Here is a 20031-nt window from a genome sequence, read left to right as displayed (position 1 = left end):
CCCTTCACAATTTGTACATAATTGTCAGCACAGAACTGATAATGATTAAATAATGCTAATAATAATAGAAATGTACAGAGAATAACTGTTTTTGTATGTTTCTTCTAGTTTGTGGAGACATTCATGGGCAGTTCTTTGACTTGATGAAGCTCTTTGAAGTAGGAGGATCTCCAGCCAGCACACGATACCTTTTTCTGGGTGATTATGTGGACAGAGGATATTTCAGTATTGAAGTAAGTTTAATTATCTGAATACTAAATAAATACACTTCATACGTTGTATCAATTTCTAATAGATTATAAAACATTGACTCATGTACTGTATGTCCAATTGTTTTCAGATTTTATTCTGCTTCAGTTGTGTGTTTACTATTAAATCTAATCAATTGGTTTTACTCATGTTTTGTTTTTTTGTGTCCACAGTGTGTGCTGTACCTATGGGCCTTAAAAATACTTTACCCTAAAACACTGTTTTTGCTGCGTGGGAACCACGAATGTAGACATTTAACTGAGTATTTCACTTTTAAACAGGAATGTAAGTATGTATGCCACATCACCATTAACCATAGCACACTAAACTTTGCCTGTTGTATTTCGCCAGATATAAAACTTAAGTAAACAAAAAAATTAATGGGAGCTGGTCAAGTCAAATCACCTTTATTTATATAGCGCTTTTTACAATGCAGATTCTTTCAAAGCAGCTTCACCGTGTTAAAAGGAAAATAATGCAACAGAATTTGATTCGGCTGTACAGCCGCTCTGAAGAAAAAAGTAATGTCATCATACAGCTCAGTTCAGTTCTCATATAGTGTCAATGCGGGCGGATCAGTAATATAGTTGAATATTTAGTGTCCCCGACTAAGCAAGCCAAAAGCCAAAGGCAAAAGAGGCAACGTGGCAAGGAACCAAAACTCCATCAGGTGACAGAATGGAGAAGAAAACCTTTGGAGAAACCAGGCTCAGTTGGGGTGCCAGTTCTCCTCTGGCCAACAAACAAACAGTGTATGATTATGATTCAGGAAAACATTACAGGTCAGAAGTCAGATTAGATTGGAAGGGGATTTGTTGAGGATCAGTGCCACTGAATGTTGTGTCGATGAGGCCTTCACAGGGGAGAGTCTAGTTGACACAGTCTCTGCAGACACTTCAGGGTTGCTTTGGTTGTGTCTAGGCACAGGTCCACCATCTGATCTGGATATGGGCAACCACCCAGGAGAGCATTACAATAATCTAGCCTTGAGGTCATGAACGCGTGAACTAACGATTCAGCATTTTGCATGGAAAGCATGTGCCATAATTTAGATACATTTTCAAGATGAAAGTTTTACAGATGCTAGAAACATCTTTCAAATGAAAGATTGGTATCAAAGAGCACACCCAGGTTCCTAACCGATGAAGAGGACTTGACAGAGCAGCCATCAAGTGTTAGACAGTATTCTAGGTTCCCTTTCGTTCAGTCACTACGACGTAACGTTAGTGACTAACGAATGGGGGTTTCGCTTAGAAGCCTATCATCTTCGAGCTTAGAGAAAACGCCCAATGGCGTGCCAATGCCATGGGGCATGCGGAATTTGCATACGTAACTCCGCTTCACCGCGTGAGTATATAAGGAAGTACGAGGCAATATCGCATTATGTTTCTGCTTTCGGAGCCAAGAGTACCTACCTCTTCACTCCTACAGCCTTCTGAGACTCTGTCAGCTTCTTCGAGACGAGCAGCTTTCCAGTCGGTGTTGGTGTGACGGCGCGTTCCAGTGATCGCATACTTCCTGCCTGCTGATCTGTGCAGTGGTCCGCCTGACAGCTGGTGTGTGTTTCCCTGGGCGCTTCGGCATCGACTGCAAAGTTTCCTCTCATAAAAGAGCTTGCACGTGACACGTCCTTTTCAGGATGTTTCGTCCGTGCACTTCTGGGTGCGGTAGATCGCTTTTTTCTTTCGACGGGCACGAGCGCTGTGTGACGTGTTTGGGCTTTCAGCACGCTCAGGCAGCGCTCGTGGATGACTCATGTTCCCTCTGCGGGAACCTGGCCATCTCGGTGTTACGGTCAAGACGTGAATTCCGTGCTGATGCCGGAACGAGAGTCCCCTCCGTCACCCCCCAATCTGCGGTCTCCTCTGGAGGCGGCACTTTGGCTGGTGACCAGGGTGATCTGAGGGTGACGGTGTGGAACAAAGCTCCGACGCTAGTTCCTCGGCCCACACCCCCCTCTCATGCACCTGACCCGGTCCGTGTTCAGGTGTCTACATCGGGGCCGGCTCCTGCTGTCCCGACCGTGGCGTTTGGCGCGGCGGAAGAGGAAGTGATGTCTATCGCCGCATCACAAGGTGGGCTGGAGTCATCTGAGGATGATGATTCGGCTGTGCTGCCACCTTCGGGTGTGCCAGCATTGCCCGAGTCGGACCCAGAATTGACAGCCATGCTGTCTCGGGCAGCCGCAGCGCTTGGACTGGAGTGGAACCCTCCGCCTCAGCCTGAGCGTTCGCGGTTGGACGATTGGTTTTTTGGGGCGGCGCGCTCGGACACCCGTCCGACCGCTCCTCCAAATCCTTTCTTTCCCGAGGTGCATGAAGAGATCGCGCGTTCCTGGAAGGCCCCCGTTGTCTTCCCGTGAACGTTTGGCGAACTCTTCCGCCTTCACCTCCCTCGATGGAGCCGCGGCTCAAGGGTACACTGGGGTCCCCCCAGTCGAACGTTCTGTTGCGATGCAACTGTGTCCTCAGAGCGCTTCGTCCTGGCGTGGTGACCCTAAGCACCCCTCCAAAGCCTGTAGGTTTTCGTCATCCCTGGTGGCGAAGTCCTATAGAGCTGCGGGGCAGGCCGCTGCTTCTTTGCATACCATGGCAACTCTTCAGGCTTACCAAGCCAAGTTGCTGTGTGATATGCACGAGGGGGGGGGCTGACCCAGGACTCAGCAATGAGTTGCGTGCCGCCACCGACCTCGCTCTCCGGGCGACGAAGGTGACCGCACGCTCCCTGGGTCAGGTGATGTCCACAAATGTGGTCCAGGAGCGACACCTATGGCTCACCCTGGCCGATATGCGTGACGCTGAGCGAACCCGTTTCCTCAACGCCCCCATATCCCAGGATGGGCTATTCGGCGGAGCGGTCGAGAGCTTCGCCCAACAGTTCTCGGCCGCTCAGAAGCAGACTGAGGCTATAAAATATATCCTGCCCCGGCGGTCAGCTGCTGCCTCCACCCCACCGCCCGCGCAGGTGCCTCAGCCTGCTCGCCGCCGAGGGCGCCCTCCCGCGGCTCCCTCTACCTCTGCGCCACCCAAGCAGCAGCCTCCACCCGGGCCGCGCAGAGGCAGCCGCAGGAAGGCGTCCCAGTCCGCTCCAGCCCCGCAGCCCGCGAAGAAACGCCAGGCTAAGCGGCGCTCCTGATGCGGACGGCTCAGGGATGGGCAGTTCTTTCCAGGAGACGGCGGCAGGGCCGCTCCTTCCCCCGGTGGAGGGCCGGGGGAGAATCTTTTGTTCAGCTGCTGGCCCCCGGGTCAGCAGCACCCTAATGTGGTTAAAGAAAGAACTGACAACCCCATCCCTGAGCCCCCAGAGATCGGTGACGGCAGTGCGCGCCACCCTCGGGTCTCGCCACTCTCGTCCCTCTCTGTCGCCAGCCCCCTGGCAGAGCAGACCCCAGTGGAACGTGAGTCCTTCCCTGGTCTCCTCTGTCAGGGTGCAGCCGTTAACCGTGCCCCGACCCCGGGACGCCCAACAGCCTCCCCTGTCCGGGCCGGTAACGCTGCCTCGCTGCCCCACCCGGGGTACGTCTGCCGTCCGCATGACCCCGTTGGTGCAGTCTCTGGAAGCATGGCTTCAGCTTCCGGGGCTGTCCCGCTGGGTTGCGCGGACCGTCAGGCTCGGCTACGCGATTCAGTTCGCGCAGGCTCCTCCCCGTTACAGGGGAGTCCGCTATACCGTGACCGGGGCCCATGCCCCCGTCATGCATGCGGAGATTGCCACTCTACTGGCGAAGGGTGCGATCGAGCCTGTCCCTCCGGCCGAGATGAAGTCGGGGTTCTACAGCCCCTACTTCATTGTACCCAAGAAAACCGGTGGGTTACGACCAATCCTGGACCTTCGCATCTTGAACCGATCCCTTCACCGGCTTCCGTTCAAGATGTTGACTGCGAAACGCCTTTTCGAATGCGTTCGTCCTTACGATTGGTTTGCAGCGATCGACCTGAAGGACGCCTACTTCCATGTCTCCATCCTTCCTCGACACAGACCGTTCCTACGGTTTGCTTTCGAGGGGCGGGCATATCAGTACGCAGTTCTCCCATTCGGGCTATCTCTGTCCCCTCGCGTCTTCACGAAGATTGCCGAGGCAGCCCTTGCGCCCCTTCGGCAGCACGGGGTTCGCATCCTGAACTACCTCGACGACTGGCTCATACTAGGCCACTCTCGAGAGCAGGTGTGCGAACACAGAGATCTGGTTCTCCACCACTTAGCCCGTCTGGGCCTTCGGGTCAACTGGGAAAAGAGCAAACTTTGCCCCGTGCAGAGGATCTCTTTTCTCGGTATGGAGATCGACTCGGTCGCCATGTGCGCGCAGCTTACGAGCGAGCGCGCGCAGTCTCTGCTGACTTGCCTCCGACAAATCGAGAGCAAGAGTGCGGTTCCACTGAAACTATTTCAGAGGCTCCTGGGGCATATGGCATCTGCAGCCGCGGTAACGCCGCTCGGATTGCTTCATATGAGACCGCTTCAGCACTGGCTTCGCGATCGAGTCCCGAGATGGGCATGGCAGTCTGGCACGCTCCGGGTCCAAGTGACTCGGGCCTGCTTACAGACGCTCACCCCGTGGTCGAACCTCAGTTTTCTACGGGCCGGTGTGCCCTTAGAACGAGTTTCCAGGCATGTTGTCGTATCGACGGATGCCTCTGCCACGGGCTGGGGTGCCATGTGCAATGGACAAGCAGCCGCGGGCTCCTGGACAGGACCCCAGCGCCTCCTGCATGTCAATTGCCTCGAGTTGCTGGCAGTACGGTTCGCCCTGCACCGCTTCCGAGCGCTGCTGAAGGGTCAACATGTGCTTGTCCGGTCAGACAACACGGCCGTAGTAGCGTACATCAACCACCAGGGCGGTCTACGCTCCCGTCGTATGTCTCAACTCGCCCGCCATCTCATCCTATGGAGTCAGAAGTGCCTGAGGTCCCTTCGTGCTGTCCATATTCCGGGAGTCCTGAACCACGCAGCCGACGAGCTCTCGCGGTTTCAGCCTCTTCCGGGAGAATGGAGACTCCATCCCCAGACGGTTCAGCTGATTTGGGATCAGTTCGGCGACGCACAGGTAGATCTGTTTGCCTCCCACGACTCTTCCCACTGCAGCCTGTACTATTCCCTGACCAGTTCCCCCCAGTGAGCCTACTCGCACAGCTCCTGTGCAAGATCAGGGAGGACAAGGAGCAGGTCCTTTTGGTCGCCCCGTACTGGCACGGCCGGACCTGGTTCCCCGAACTCATACTCCTTGCGACAGCCCCTCCCTGGCCTATTCCTCTGAGACCGGACCTCCTTACTCAGAGACGGGGCACCCTATGGCACCCGCGTCCCGACCTCTGGAGCCTCCACGTGTGGCTCCTAGACGGGACGCGGCAGGTTTCAGTGGCCTACCACCTACGGTGGTCGCCACCATCACTTCCGCTAGGGCAGAGTCCACTCGGCATGCCTATGCGTTGAAGTGGAACCTCTTCGTCACCTGGTGCTCTTCCCGCCAAGAAGACCCCTGGAAATGCCCGATCGGGTCCGTGCTTGAATTTCTCCAAGAGGGGCTGGAGCGAAGGCTGTCTCCCTCCACCCTCAAGGTATATGTGGCTGCAATATCTGCCCACCACGATCTCTTGGAGAACAAGAAGGTAAGTCAGCACGACCTGGTCATCAGGTTCCTGAGGGGAGCAAGGAGACTGAATCCTCCTCGCTCTCCTCTCGTACCCTCTTGGGACCTCGCAGTAGTGTTAAGTGCTCTGCAGAGACCTCCCTTTGAGCCTTTGCGGTCGGTTGATATTAAGTTCCTGTCTATGAAGACGGCTCTGCTGACCGCATTGGCCTCCGTTAAGAGGGTCGGGGACCTGCAGGCATTTTCGGTTGACGAAACGTGCCTGGAATTCGGGCCGGCCAACTCTCACGTGATCCTGAGACCCCGGCCTGGATATGTGCCCAAGGTTCCCACCACTAGGTGGTGAACCTGCAAGCGCTGCCTTTGGAGGAGGCAGACCCAGCCTTGGCATTGCTCTGTCCAGTACGCGCCCTCCGCGCTTACGTAGACATGACGCAGTGTTTCAGGACCTCAGACCAGCTCTTTGTCTGTTATGGTGGAGAGCGGAAGGGAAGTGCTCTCTCAAAACAAAGGCTGTCTCACTGGATAGTGGACACCATTGTTTTGGCTTACCAGCAGCAAGGTCGACCATGTCCCCTTGGTGTGAGGGCACACTCCACTAGGAGTGTGGCCTCCTCTTGGGCTTTAGCGCATGGCGCCTCGCTAGCAGACATCTGCAGAGCTGCAGGCTGGGCGACACCCAACACATTCGCCAGATTCTACAATCTCAGAGTGGAGCCAGTGTCCGACTATGTACTCGCCCCCCCCGAGGGGCCGGTAATGGACCAGGCTCAGGTGTCTTCGCTTGCTCGCCATTCCACTCCACGGACTGGATACGTGCGATTTTTCCTCAGGTGAGCTCCCCGAGAGCCCTGAGCTCCTCCAGCATTGTCGACGCCGACATCAGTTCAGTCTGCCCTTTCGAGCCCAGACCCTCATGTCCGACCAGGTGCCCCATGTGCATGGTTCCCCTCCGGCGACCCCCACATGTGTATTTCACCGTAAGCCTCCGCAGTGAGCGGGTTTCTTCCCTTGGCGTGTCCCCGCCACCCCTAGGGTTAAAAATCCACCTTCGGCTGGTACCCTAGAGATTTTCCATATGCAGCCCCTTCCGGCTCATATGTGTCTCTTAAGTCCTCCCCACGGGTAGGCATCTTGGCATTTCCCTCACTGGGATATGCTTCCCAGTGTACCTTGGTATTCCTGTGTTAAGTGGGAGTCCTTCGTCCGTATTAGTCTTACGACAGGGTACTCTCACTTACGCAGGGCGCTGGAAGACAGCTGAGTGGCGGGATTATATTGGGACCCCGATTCGTTAGTCACTAACGTTACGTCGTAGTGACTGAACGAAAGGGAACGTCTCGGTTACGGATGTAACCCTCGTTCCCTGAGGAGGGAACGGAGACGTAACGTCCCGTTGCCACTTCAGCTGTGCTACCTGGAACGCAGGAGTTCAGTCTTGGCTCCTCAAGCAGGTAACATAATGCGATATTGCCTCGTACTTCCTTATATACTCACGCGGTGAGGCGGAGTTACGTATGCAAATTCCGCATGCCCCATGGCATTGGCACGCCATTGGGCGTTTTCTCTAAGTTCGAAGATGATAGGCTTCTAAGCGAAACCCCCATTCGTTAGTCACTAACGTTACGTCTCCGTTCCCTCCTCAGGGAACGAGGGTTACATCCGTAACCGAGACGTTACTACGAGCAGAGGTTTTTTGTCCAATAATTAAAAATTCTGTTATTTCAGAAAGATTTAAGTTGTAGGAATTTACTAGTCATCAAATTCTTAATATCAGCTATGCATTCCGTTAATCTTGTGAATTGGTAAGTTTCATCAGGGCACTAAGAAATATAGAGCTGAGTATCATCAGCATAACAATAAAAACTAACGCCATGCTTCCTAATGATATCTCCCAATGGTAGCATGTACATGGTGAAAAGCAACGGTCCTAGCACTGAGCCTTGCGGTACTCTAATACTGAACTTGTGATTGGTATGATATCTCTTAATTTACTGCTACAAACTGATAGCGGTCAGATCAGATGACTTAAACCATGCCAATGCAATTCCACTAATGCCAACATAATTTGAGAGTCTATTCAAAAGAATGTTGTGGTTGATAGTATCGAATGCAGCACTAAGATCCAATAACACTAATAGAAAGCTACAACCACGATCGGATGATAAGAGCAAATCATTTGTAACTCTAATGAGAGCAGTCTCAGTACTATGATACGGTCTAAATCCTGACTGGGAATCCTCACAGATACCATTTCTTTCTACATTTACATTTACATTTAGTCATTTAGCAGACGCTTTTATCCAAAGCGACTTACAAATGAGAGCAATAGAAGCAACTACAACAGTCAGAGGCTACAGTATGCAAGTGCTGTAACAAGTCTCAGTTAATCTAACACAGAACACACAGGATTTTTTTTTATTTATTTTTTTTATAAATAAATAAATTAGACAGACAGAAAAATGAATAGAATGTTAAGTGCTATTCTTGATTGGTCAGGTGCTGCTGGAAGAGATGCATCTTTAGATGTTTTTTGAAAATGGCGACAGACTCGGCTGCTCGAATTGAGATAGGCAGGTCATTCCACCAGGTGGGGGCAGTCCAGGAAAAGGTCCGTGACAGTGATTTCATGCCTCTCTGGTATGGCACCACAAGGCGTCGTTCACTAGTAGAACGCAAACTCCTGGAGGGTGTGTATGTCTGAACAAGCGAGTTAAGGTATATTGGTGCAGAGCCAGTGGTTGCTTTGAAGGCGAGTACCAGTGCCTTGAATTTGATGCGAGCGGCTATTGGTAGCCAGTGGAGTCTGATGAAGAGAGGCGTGACGTGCGCTCTCTTCGGCTCGTTAAAGATCACCCTCGCCGCTACATTCTGGATCAGTTGCAAGGGTTTGATAGTGCATGCCGGAAGGCCTGCTAGAAGAGCATTACAGTAGTCCAGTCTGGAGAGAACAAGAGCTTGGACCAAGAGTTGTGTGGTCAGCTCAGATAGGAAGGGTCTAATCTTCCTAATGTTGTATAATGCAAATCTGCAGGACCGGGTTGTTGCAGTAATGTGGTCAGTGAATTTTAGCTGATCATCGATCACAACTCCAAGATTCCTGGCTGTCCTGGACGGAGTTATGGTTGATGATCCTAGCTGAATGGAGAGATTGTGATGAAGTGCTGGGTTGGCTGAGACCACAAGCAGTTCAGTCTTTGCAAGGTTGAGTTGCAGGTGATGCTCCTTCATCCAGGCAGAAATGTCTGTTAGGCAGGCAGCAATACGAACACCAACCGTGGGATCATCTGGTTGAAATGAGAAGTAGAGTTGAGTGTCGTCTGCATAGCAGTGATAGGAAAAGCCATGTTTCTGAATGACCGATCCCAGTGATGACATGTAGATGGAGAAGAGAAGTGGTCCAAGCACTGAGCCCTGTGGAACTCCAGTGGCTAGATGATGTGACTTAGACACTTCACCTCTCCATGACACCCTGAAGGACCTACCTGAGAGGTAAGACTTGAGCCACTGGAGAGCAGTTCCTGAGATGCCCATCTTCATGAGAGTTGACAGGAGGATCTGGTGGTTAACTGTGTCAAAAGCAGCAGACAAATCCAGTAAGATAAGTACTGTGGATCTGGAAGCCGCTCTTGCCTGCCTCAGTGCCTCCGTAACCGAGAGCAGGGCAGTCTCAGTTGAGTGGCCGCTTTTGAAGCCTGATTGGTTGATATCCAGGAGGTTGTTCTGTTCAAGAAACGTAGAGAGCTGGTTAAAAACAACTCGCTCGAGTGTCTTTGCAATGAAAGGCAGAAGGGATACCGGTCTGTAGTTTTCTAAAAGTGCTGGGTTCATAGAGTGTTTCTTAAGCAGTGGGGTTACCCGAGCCTGCTTAAATGCTGTGGGGAAGGTCCCGGTGTGAAGAGAGGTGTTGACAATGTGAGTGAGTGCAGGAGTAACAGAAGAAGAAATGGCCTGAAGGAGGTGAGTGGGGATAGGGTCAAGCGGACAGGTAGTGGGGTGGTTGGAAAGGATGAGTTTGGAGACTTCAGCTTCAGAGAGCAGAGAAAAAGAGGGGAGTGTATGTGTTATGGTTGTTGAGATGTGCGTGTCGGTTTGTGGTGCGGAGAATTGGCTGCTGAGGAAGGAGGTTTTTTGTGTGAAAAATGATGCAAAGTCATCAGCTGTAAGAGTTGATGAAGGAGGGGGGGGGGAGGACAGAGGAGCGAAGAGAACGTTCTGAAGAGTGCACGAGAGTCAGAGCTAGGGTTGGGCATCGTTTTGATTTGAACGATTCTGATTCCGATTCCGATTCTTAGTTTCGATTACGGTTCTTTTCGATTCTCGATTCCGATTCTTTGAGGGGTGGATTCACAACATGTCACAGGCTCATTTCACAGAGGAAAATTTAATTTTAATTCAATAATGAGTTTTAGTTTTGGGACTTTCTCCGGTGGCATTTTCACTTGCTTTGCTGCAAAGGTGAATGGAGTTTCACACCGAGTCCCGGTTTAACAACAGCATTAGCAATCATATTAGGACTGCTACTAGCGTCTGCAATTTGCGTATAGCTACATTTATCTACGAGGGGGAAAAATAATTTCAGTAACGTCGTTGTTCACCACAATTCGCAATTTGGTCAAGGGCTTTGTTATTACACTACAATCAGTTACCTGATTATGACGAGGTGGGATAATGTTAGTTCACATTGAAATGAAAATAAAGCCATCTTTTACTCACCCAGCTGTTGTTCAAATGCGCGTGTTCCTGTGTGTGCGCACTCCAAGCCGCAGTAGCCTCGTGCAATATTGTCATGACAACCGGTACACAATATTCACTTAAGGAGGTTATAATATTAGTATTATTTCTTATCATATACGTTATAGAAAAGACGAGAATCGCGTTTTTTTCTATTGAGCATGATTTCTCAAAATGGTGCGTGTGTGTGTGTGTGTGTGCGTGCGTGTGTGTGTGTGTGTGTGTGCTTATCCTGGGTGCAATGACGAGTGCGAGTTATTATAGTAGGCATGAGCTCCGGCGGCTGCTGACAGCTCATAGTGTACACAGAGGAGTGCGCTCAGAATAACGGCCGAGCTCAGTGTTTTGACTGAATAATACGGTTTCTTTCTCGCAAAACCTTATAGTGTGCCCCCTGAACACTTTCCATATGGCGCGCGTCTCCCTGTATCGTTACGTGATACATTTGTTTATTTTTTGTAATGTTTTAGCTGATCGCCATTCACTGCCATAATAGGAAGGAGCGCGTGCAGGAACAGTATTTTAAATGTCATAGGACATAGGGCACTGGGACAACATCAGGGTAAGTAAAAGAAGGCTTTATTTTCATTTCAGGGTGAACTATCCCTGTCCGAGGAGGACAGACCTGCGCAGCATTTCAAACACGCTACACTCGTTAATTTATACACCACATATTTGTAGTGCATCCTCCCGTGCAAGAAATAAGTTTGTCATATGTGTTGCACTGTGCCGACCCAGGCTTTTTTTTTAAGTAAAATAAAGCCACACTTTTGAGCGCCGCTTACCGTGCTCCATGGCTGCAACAGAACAAACGGGCGCGGCAAGCACTTCCGAAAACTTGCGCGTTTGGAACCGATGATCGGAATCGAAAACAAAATTTCTAAACGATTCCAATGGCATCGTTATTTTTAAAACGGTTCCAAGTTCGAACCGGTTCTCGATGCCCAACCCTAGTCAGAGCAGTTGTGTATTTTGTTGTGATAGTATGTAGTTTTAGCAGTGGAGACGTTACTAGAGAAAGAAGCGAGAAGAGACTGATACAGGGTCAGGTCAGTAGTGTTTTTAGTTTTGCGCCACTTCCTCTTTGCCGCCCGGAGCCCAGAGCGATGTTCGCGGAGAACATCAGACAGCCAGGGGGCAGAGGGAGTGGTGCGGGCTGGCCTGGATAAAACGGGACAGAAGTTGTCTAAGCAAGATGTTAGAGTGGAGCAAAGAGTGTCAGTAGCACTGTTAGTGTCCAGTGCTGAGAACTGAGCAGGTGGAGGGAGTGAGGAGGAAACCATAGTGGATAGACGGAAGGGAGAGAGTGAGCGTAGATTACGCCGAAAGGTAATCAGCGGAGGAGTGTGTGTTGTGTTAGGAGTTAGTAGGAGGTTAAGAGTGATGAGAAAGTGATCTGAGGTGTGTAAAGGAGTAACTAAAGTGACGTCTGTGGAGCAGTAGCGTGTGTAGATAAGATCAAGATGGTTACCTGATTTATGAGTAGCTGTAGTAGATACTCGCTTAAGATCAAATGAGGTCAGAAGAGTGGTGAAGTCTGCAGCCTGGGGTTTATCAAGGTGAATGTTGAAGTCACCGAGCAGTACCAGAGGAGTGCCATCCTCAGGGAAGTGAGAGAGTAACATATCCAATTCCTCCAGGAAGTTACCCAGTTGACCTGGAGGACGATAAATAACTACAACATGGATTTTAGCAGGGTGAGTGACAGTGATTGAGTGCGATTCAAATGAGCAGTTGCCAGATAGAGAAGGGATGGGCTCAAATTTCCAATCCTTTGAGATGAGCAGACCAGTACCTCCGCCCCTCCCAATCTGGCGAGAGGTGTGTGAAAAAGAGAAATTATTTGAGAGGGCCGCAGGAGTGGCAGTGTCTTCTGGTTTGATCCAGGTTTCAGTTAGAGCCATGAGACTGAGATGTGAATGAGTGGAAATAGATTAAATAAAGTCTGCTTTGTTTACAGCAGACTGGCAATTCCAGAAACCAATTGGAATGGACATTAATGTAGCAGAGGAAATGGGTACACTACGCAGATTAGTAGGATTACGGCGTCTAGAATGTACAGAGCGTGATTTACGGATGTGTGTGATAATAGTAGAGATTTGGAAGCACATTGTGAATACGGGTCAGATAAATTAGCAGATGAAAACAAGCAAAAACACAAAAGTGGACAAAGTATATATATATAGCTATACTCAAGTGCCTTGTCGGTGTCCTTGCTCGAGTGGAGTCGCGCAGAGTAGAGTCGAATGGTCTTTACACTCTTCGGTCTTCACACGAGGGCTGCCGCTTCTGCTGCCGCGGAGTACTACTCAATTTATACTCGCATTAAATGTTGTTATTGAATACAGCTGGCTACTCCCAGTGAAACGCGTTAGTTCGCACGAGGTCAAACAATAACAAACCAGACTACAACAAACAGCCAACTACAGCAAACAGACAGCGTTCTAAAGAACAGCTGAACTACAGATCAAATGAGGAAAATGTAAACAGAACTCACACACTAGCTGTTTTCCCTGATGTTCGATGCTTCTCTCTGACTCAAAGTAAACAATGAACACTCTATATAGCACGCTGGCTTATGGCCACGCCCAGTGAAACGCGTTAGTTCGCACGAGGTCAAACAATAACAAACCAGACTACAACAAACAGCCAACTACAGCAAACAGACAGTGTTCTAAAGAACAGCTGAACTACAGATCAAATGAGGAAAATGTAAACAGAACTCACACACTAGCTGTTTTCCCTGATGTTCGATGCTTCTCTCTGACTCAAAGTAAACAATGAACGCTCTGGCTTATGGCCACGCCCAGTGAAACGCGTTAGTTCGCACGAGGTCAAACAATAACAAACCAGACTACAACAAACAGCCAACTACAGCAAACAGACAGCGTTCTAAAGAACAGCTGAACTACAGATCAAATGAGGAAAATGTAAACAGAACTCACACACTAGCTGTTTTCCCTGATGTTCGATGCTTCTCTCTGACTCAAAGTAAACAGTGAACGCTCTATATAGCACGCTGGCTAAGTGTTATACATAATCTGTTAAGTTTCTATTTTTTGTGTACAGTCACAATAAAAACAAAATGTTTTGCTTTTTGCAAAATAAAGAAAACAAACATGATGCAAGATCTGCAGCCTCTCTTTCAAAGACGTTCATTCAGAAGGAACTCTAGCTTAGTGAATACTTGTCTCACAAACATGAGACATGTCTAAAGAAACGTCGAAATTTCAGGTTTTAAACAATGTAAACAATGTAAACCAAATCGAAAACAAATATTCTGTGTTTATGTAATCTGTTTGAAAAGAGGTAGATGTCAGTCACCCGCGAGCCACTTCATTATCCGCTAATGCGACCACGCCCACGGAGCGTGTGCTCTTTCAGATTCAAATACTGACGATCCACGCATCAATCCCCACACATAAACTCATACAAACATCTAGTGAAGCGCTGTAACGTTACTTCAGCTACATCGTTTTGAGACGCATTGAGCAATAATACTGGAATAATAAACCTCATAAAAAGCTGTTCATTTCTTAAAGCAATGGATTCAGGGCTGAATGTAAGCTAGGCTTTATTCTGTTAAGTTTATTCTGTTAGCATCTGTAAATATTAAATGCAAAAAGACTGTTTAAATATGAATCCTGCTGCAACATAAAATATCATACACGCAAGACTGTTTAGACAAGATTTATTTGGCCTGTTTTGGACAGATTATAACGTGTTTATTGTAAAAGAGCCTAGTGTCACACCAATAAAGCTTTTGTTCGCAAATGTCTGCTCAGATGCTATAAATATAGTACCAGTCAAATGGATTTTGGTTCATATTGATGTTTAAATATTATAGCCTAATGTTATTTTTTTTATTTAATATCAAAGTTTTTTTTTCGAGTTATATTAATCGAGTTTTGTTTTGTAGAAAGTTATTTTTTTTGTTTTGTAGAAAGTGAATTGCTTTCTTTTAAGTGAATTTAATTTTGTATAAATTGTATCTTAATTTTAATTATTTATTATTACATTTTTTAGGATGAGACTACTTTCAAAAACATAAAAATAGTACAAAAAATGTAGAAAAAAATGTGCTTCTTAGTAATTTTTGTAAATATTTAAACATTCTTAAATCAAGATGCATTTACTAGATAAGTACAATTTTCAACTAAATAAGAGGAGCATTTTTTTGCAGTGAAGTCAAATCTTTTGATAATTTAAAATATAATAGGCCTTTGTTGACTACATTCTAAATAAATGATTCTGGAGTTTTGTTTTGTAGAAAGTGAATTGCTTTCTTTACAGTGAATTTTGTTTTGTATAAATTGTATCTTAATTTAAATTATTTATTTTTTACATTTTTAGCATGAGACTACTTTCAAAAACAAAAATTGTACAAAAAAGTAGAAAAAATGCTCTTAGTAATTTTTGTCTTGTTTCTAGTCTAAATATTTAAACATTCTTAAATCAAGATGCATTTACTAGATAAGTACAATATATATATATATATATATATATATATATATATATATATATATATATATATATATATATATATATATATATATATATATATATATATATATATATTCTGTCCTGTTGGTCTCAGTCACATACCTGAAACTCATTCATTAAGCAGGTCATTATGCGGGATATTATATTATTTTGTCCTCTCTGGTGATACCCATCATTATTCATTAGCTATCACGCCTCGCATACTGGCGATTTTTTAAATCAGTGTATTGTTTTATGTGAATGAGTAGGTTCAATGATTCTCACATCAGTTTGAAGCAAAAACTCTAGGCAACAACACCCATTAGTCAAAAGTCTTGTGGACACATATCTATTGTGTGTTTTGAGGCCTTCATTTTGAAACAATTTTTTTTTGTTTTTTCAAAAACCATGCATAAACATTTTTATCTCAAAAATACAAGCATGTATATACATGTTGCTCACATATTATGTGCTGAATACAGTATAATTACACTTTTGCCATTAATGTGTTTATAAGCAACTGAAAAAAGCACAAATGTCAGAGCATGTCAAAACTTCTAAAGGGCCCCAAAAGAGCTCAGACTCCTAGGGGTTAATGTAAATTCAAAATTATAATTATTTTCATAATCAAAAATAGCTATAATAAGCTTCAAAGTTTTGTAAAGTTTATGTGTATGAAATATCTTTATGAAAATAAAATTGAAGTTGGCATTGTAGCTATCTAGAAATGCACTAAAGCCACATGTCTGACCATTAGGGCTACAACAAACGATTATTTTGATAATCGATTAATCTAACGATTAATCATCGATTAATATCATTGCCATCAACGTCTAATCAGTAAGTTTTGAATGATTATTCAGTTTTTCAATTAGTAAAAACATTGAGTTATACATATTCTAACTATAATATAAAAAAAGAAAATCGCTTCAGCTTTTGAAATGGTTGTTTTAATGAACTTTGAGCCAACTAAACAGGTCATTCTCTTTAAGTTCTCAGATTTCTGTCCAACTCAAATCACACACAAATGTTCTCTAAGCATTGTTTAAATATTCGGTTCTCTTTCAATTGAAAAAATTAATAAAATAATAATCAGCTGCATTACAGACCAAAAAAAAATATGTTTGAATGTAAACATCTCTTGGCAGCAGTATTAAGAGCTTCATTTGTAAAACAAGTGTTCAGTTCAAATGAAAAGCAGTAAGTAACAGTGTCCTTTCTGCACAGGCCTTTTTTTGGGGATTTTCAAATAAGTGCAGATTCTAAAAAAGCCTTCCCCATCCACCAGGGAAAGAGGTCTCGTGTCTTTAACCATCTAAAATCATGTTCAGAATTGACTCTGTAAGAGCAGCGGCTTACTGAGGAGTACACAAATTCCTCCTCAGAAAAAAGTAATCAATAATTGGCTTTTCTTAGAACTGAAACAGAAAAAGAGGACATTTGCAGGACACAAATAAATAATATAAAATATTAATCTGCAAACAATTATTACAAGTATAAAATTATAATATTTTTACATGACAATTGAGCTGACAGATTCTCATTCACCTTTTAATTAACAGTGTGAAAAAGTAACTGACATGATATTCTTCCTAACATCGCCTTTTGTAAGTCTTCATGCATATGGAACAAAATACAGGCAAGTGATAAGACTGTAATAACTAATAGCGTTACAATAATAAAAACAGTCCTGACTCCTAAGCTCGATTAAGCTTTATTCTATGCAAAATAAATAATCACATTACTGTAATTATATTATTATTGTTAATATTCTTACAATTATTAGTAGTATTGCATTCTCTAATAAAGAGATTTACCGCTAGTTAGTTACTAGTTTCCTCTTTAAGTGCTCCATCATGCACGTTGTGCTCCCGAGAAAAGTTCCGCCTTGTATGTATTGCACACGACAGTATTCTTAGTTTGAAGTTTTGTGAAACTTTCCCACATCTTGCTAGTTTGGATAGTCATAATTTGCGCTGTGTTTCCTTCTACCGCAATAGCATTTGAAAGGGCTGCATTACACTCTAGTGCTACAGCGCCGTAGCGGTCAAATCACGATATTGCAGGCCCTCACGTGAGATCAAACGACTACTCGACAACAAAGATATTTGTCGACAATGTCGACTAATTGTTTCAGCCCTACTGACCATATTATATTTCAAATCTGAAGATGATAAGTCTAAAACTCTGAATTTTATGAAATGTTTTTCAAGATCATGTCATGTGATTTTATTTTGAGATTTCTCTAAAATGTTAACTGGTGTTTATTTCCATCTTCTGAGCTACCATTCAGTTTATTGTCTCTATTGTTTTGAGGTGCAAACTGCCCATTCAGTTTAAGTCTCCCCAGCAGACTTTCACACTTCTCTGGCCTGGTTATGGCTCTAATTATTATTATTTTGTCTTCATTGTAATCACTGACGACTCTCTATTCAAACTGTTCTATTCAAACCTCAAACTTCTCACTTAACCTTCTAAACTGCCTCAAATGCCCTTGTTGAAAATAGAAACATTTCAGTGAGTTTTTCATTTCAGTCTATTCAAAATTATTAATAAAAACAACGTATTTGCCCAGGTGGCAGGTGCATTGGCTAGCTAGCATGTTAGCTTAGCACACAATCAAAACATAACAATTTATGAGATTAAAACCATGTTTTTTACTCCAAATTTACTTTATATCACAAGTTAAATGTTTTAAATAACCTTCTGTGATCTCATTTGGCTTCGGATCAAAAAATCAGATAGAAAATATATAATTTTACAATATTCTGCATAATGATAAAAGCTATGTCGAATAGCATTGCATTATAAATATAATCTATTATGAATACACCCAACATGGTATAAAAAACACAGATTGTAAAGATCCAATCTCTAGGATGCTGTTCCACTCCTAGCCTGCAGGGGGCGCCCTCCTTAAGCGTCCATGTCATGCTCCCTCCAGGTCTCCAGATGGCACTTTAACCCCATGCTCAGTGCTCTCCACTCCTGCAGATGGTGCCAGTGTGTTTAATGGTTACTCAGAACTCTCCTCATTAGCCCTGATTCCCTTCACCTGTGTCTTGCCCTTTATAAGTGTGCTTGTTCCTTGCCATTATGTTCAGTCTTGAACCTATGTTCTCCTGTCTCCAGATCTCAAGATAAGTTTTGTGCCTTTATTGTACATTTTTTGACCCTTGTGTCTATTTTTGTTTCTCTGTTTTATGGAAGCTCTGCTCTCCTAGTTCATTTGTACTTTGTGCTTTGGTTTCTCAAGTAAAGACTATTTTTATTTTTTGGAAGACTCAAGTCTCTTGACTCTTTACTCTTCTGCTCTTGGGTTCCATTGTCTGGGAGTTAGCTCAGTGGAGAACACACCACACTTAGAACACCAGAGACCCGGGTTCAAGTCCAGCCAAGGGCGACATCCTTACAGCAAGACTGAACCATGGAAGGGAGCCCAGCAGAAGGACCTTCACCACCCTCTAATGTGGACCGTATTTTGGCAGCCCTCTCAGATCAAGCAACAACCATACAGCGACATGACCAGGCGCTGTCAGAGATTCTCCAGATTTTGAGTCTCCAGTCTCAAGCCTCTTCATCCCAAGAACTTCAGTCACCCCCTGGTCCTCCAGACAGATCCATGTTCCCACTCCCATCAGAGCCCAAGTTACCAGCACCAGAGAGATTCGATGGCAGTCCCGAGAGATGCAGAGGGTTTATTACCCAGTGTACCCTGGCCTTCCAGCTTCAACCCAGCAGCTTTCCTACAGAGAATAGTAAGGTGGCCTACATTATTACACTTCTAACGGGTAAAGCTTTGGACTGGGCCTCTGCTTTGTGGGACCAGAGTTCTCCAGTAACAACTAACTGCCATACATTCATTTCTGAGATGAAAAGAGTTTTTCACCATCCAGCCAGCAGGGGGGATGTTGATCACCGCCTGCTACATCTCTCTCAAGGTTCTCGAAGTGCAGCAGAGTTCGCTATAGAGTTTCGCACTCTTGCCACAGAGAGTGGGTGGGATCAACGGGCCTTGAGGGCTACCTTTCACCATGCTTTGTCTCCTGATATCAAGGATGAGTTAGCCTTCCGAGACCCTGCGCCTGACCTCGAGTCCCTCATTGACGTGGCTATCTGGGTAGATCATCGGCTCAGGGAACGCCAGCAGGAGCGACAACAGGAGACTAGATTTTTCGAGTTAGCCAGCGCTGTTAAGCTGCCTTCATCTCCTAGTGCCCCCGAGGAGCCCATGCAGCTGGGCGGAACCAGAATTTCCCAAACCGAGCGCAACCGACGGTTAAGGGAGAAATGCTGTCTCTACTGTGGCAAGCCAGGTCACTTTCGCTTTGCCTGTCCTGAGTTGTCGGGAAAAGCCAACTCTCGCCCAGGAGGAGGGGGGCCAGGGCGAGAATAGAAACATTCCCCTGCTCAGCAACCTCAGGTCTGACAATCCAAGCTACTGTCACCCAGGGTAACCAACATCACCAAGTATGTGCCTTTGTTGACTCTGGGGCTGCTGAGAGTTTAATGGACTATGAGATGGCTAAGAGACTCACTATCCAGCCAGCGACTCTCCAGAAACCCCTTAACATCACAGCAGTGGATGGCAGTCCTCTGGGTTCAGGAGAAGTTAATCAATGTACTCCACCTCTCCAGCTACAGGTGGGCCAACATCAGGAATGGATACAGTTCTTCCTGATTCATTCTCCTAAACTTCCTCTAATCCTTGGCTGACTTTACACAACCCACACATTGACTGGTCCCAAGGGGTCGTTAGGACCTGGGGATCTGACTGCCAAATTTTAGATAATGCCTTCTGCCATTCTTCCAAGCTATTAGAGACATTTTCAGAACCCTCACTAGTCATCTCCAGGGGGAGATCTGCATTTATTTCTGAGACACAATCCACAGAAGTCATGGCCGTTCCTGAAATGAAGCCAACTGCTACCAAGTCTCTTGCTCATTATCCTGAGTTATCCCGAGTCCCCCAGGAGTAT

The 20031-nt window shown here is 46.0% G+C and overlaps 1 protein-coding gene across 10 annotated transcripts in view; it reads left to right on the top strand.

Annotated features, from left to right (window-relative positions):
* LOC307122574 (protein phosphatase 3 catalytic subunit alpha) overlaps positions 1-20031 on the top strand; it is a 387852-nt gene that overhangs the window by 284395 nt on the left and 83426 nt on the right. For 9 of the 10 annotated variants that reach the window (XR_013816062.1, XR_013816063.1, XM_079810631.1 and 6 more), the window contains 2 exons: positions 109-233; positions 423-534. Coding sequence is in view for 8 of the 10 variants with exons in the window: in XM_079810631.1 (XP_079666757.1) it covers positions 109-233; positions 423-534 (237 nt within the window). In the remaining 2 variants the exon portion in view is untranslated. Of the gene's footprint in view, positions 1-108; positions 234-340; positions 535-20031 lie in introns of all 10 variants that reach the window. The other variant, XM_079810625.1, reaches the window with a different exon arrangement.

This window comes from Gobio gobio, assembly GCF_949357685.1.
Source record: "Gobio gobio genome assembly, chromosome: 2".
Taxonomy (NCBI): Eukaryota; Metazoa; Chordata; class Actinopteri; order Cypriniformes; family Gobionidae; genus Gobio; species Gobio gobio.
Note: the sequence above shows the minus strand (reverse complement) of the source record. Positions and strands in the feature narration are given on the sequence as shown.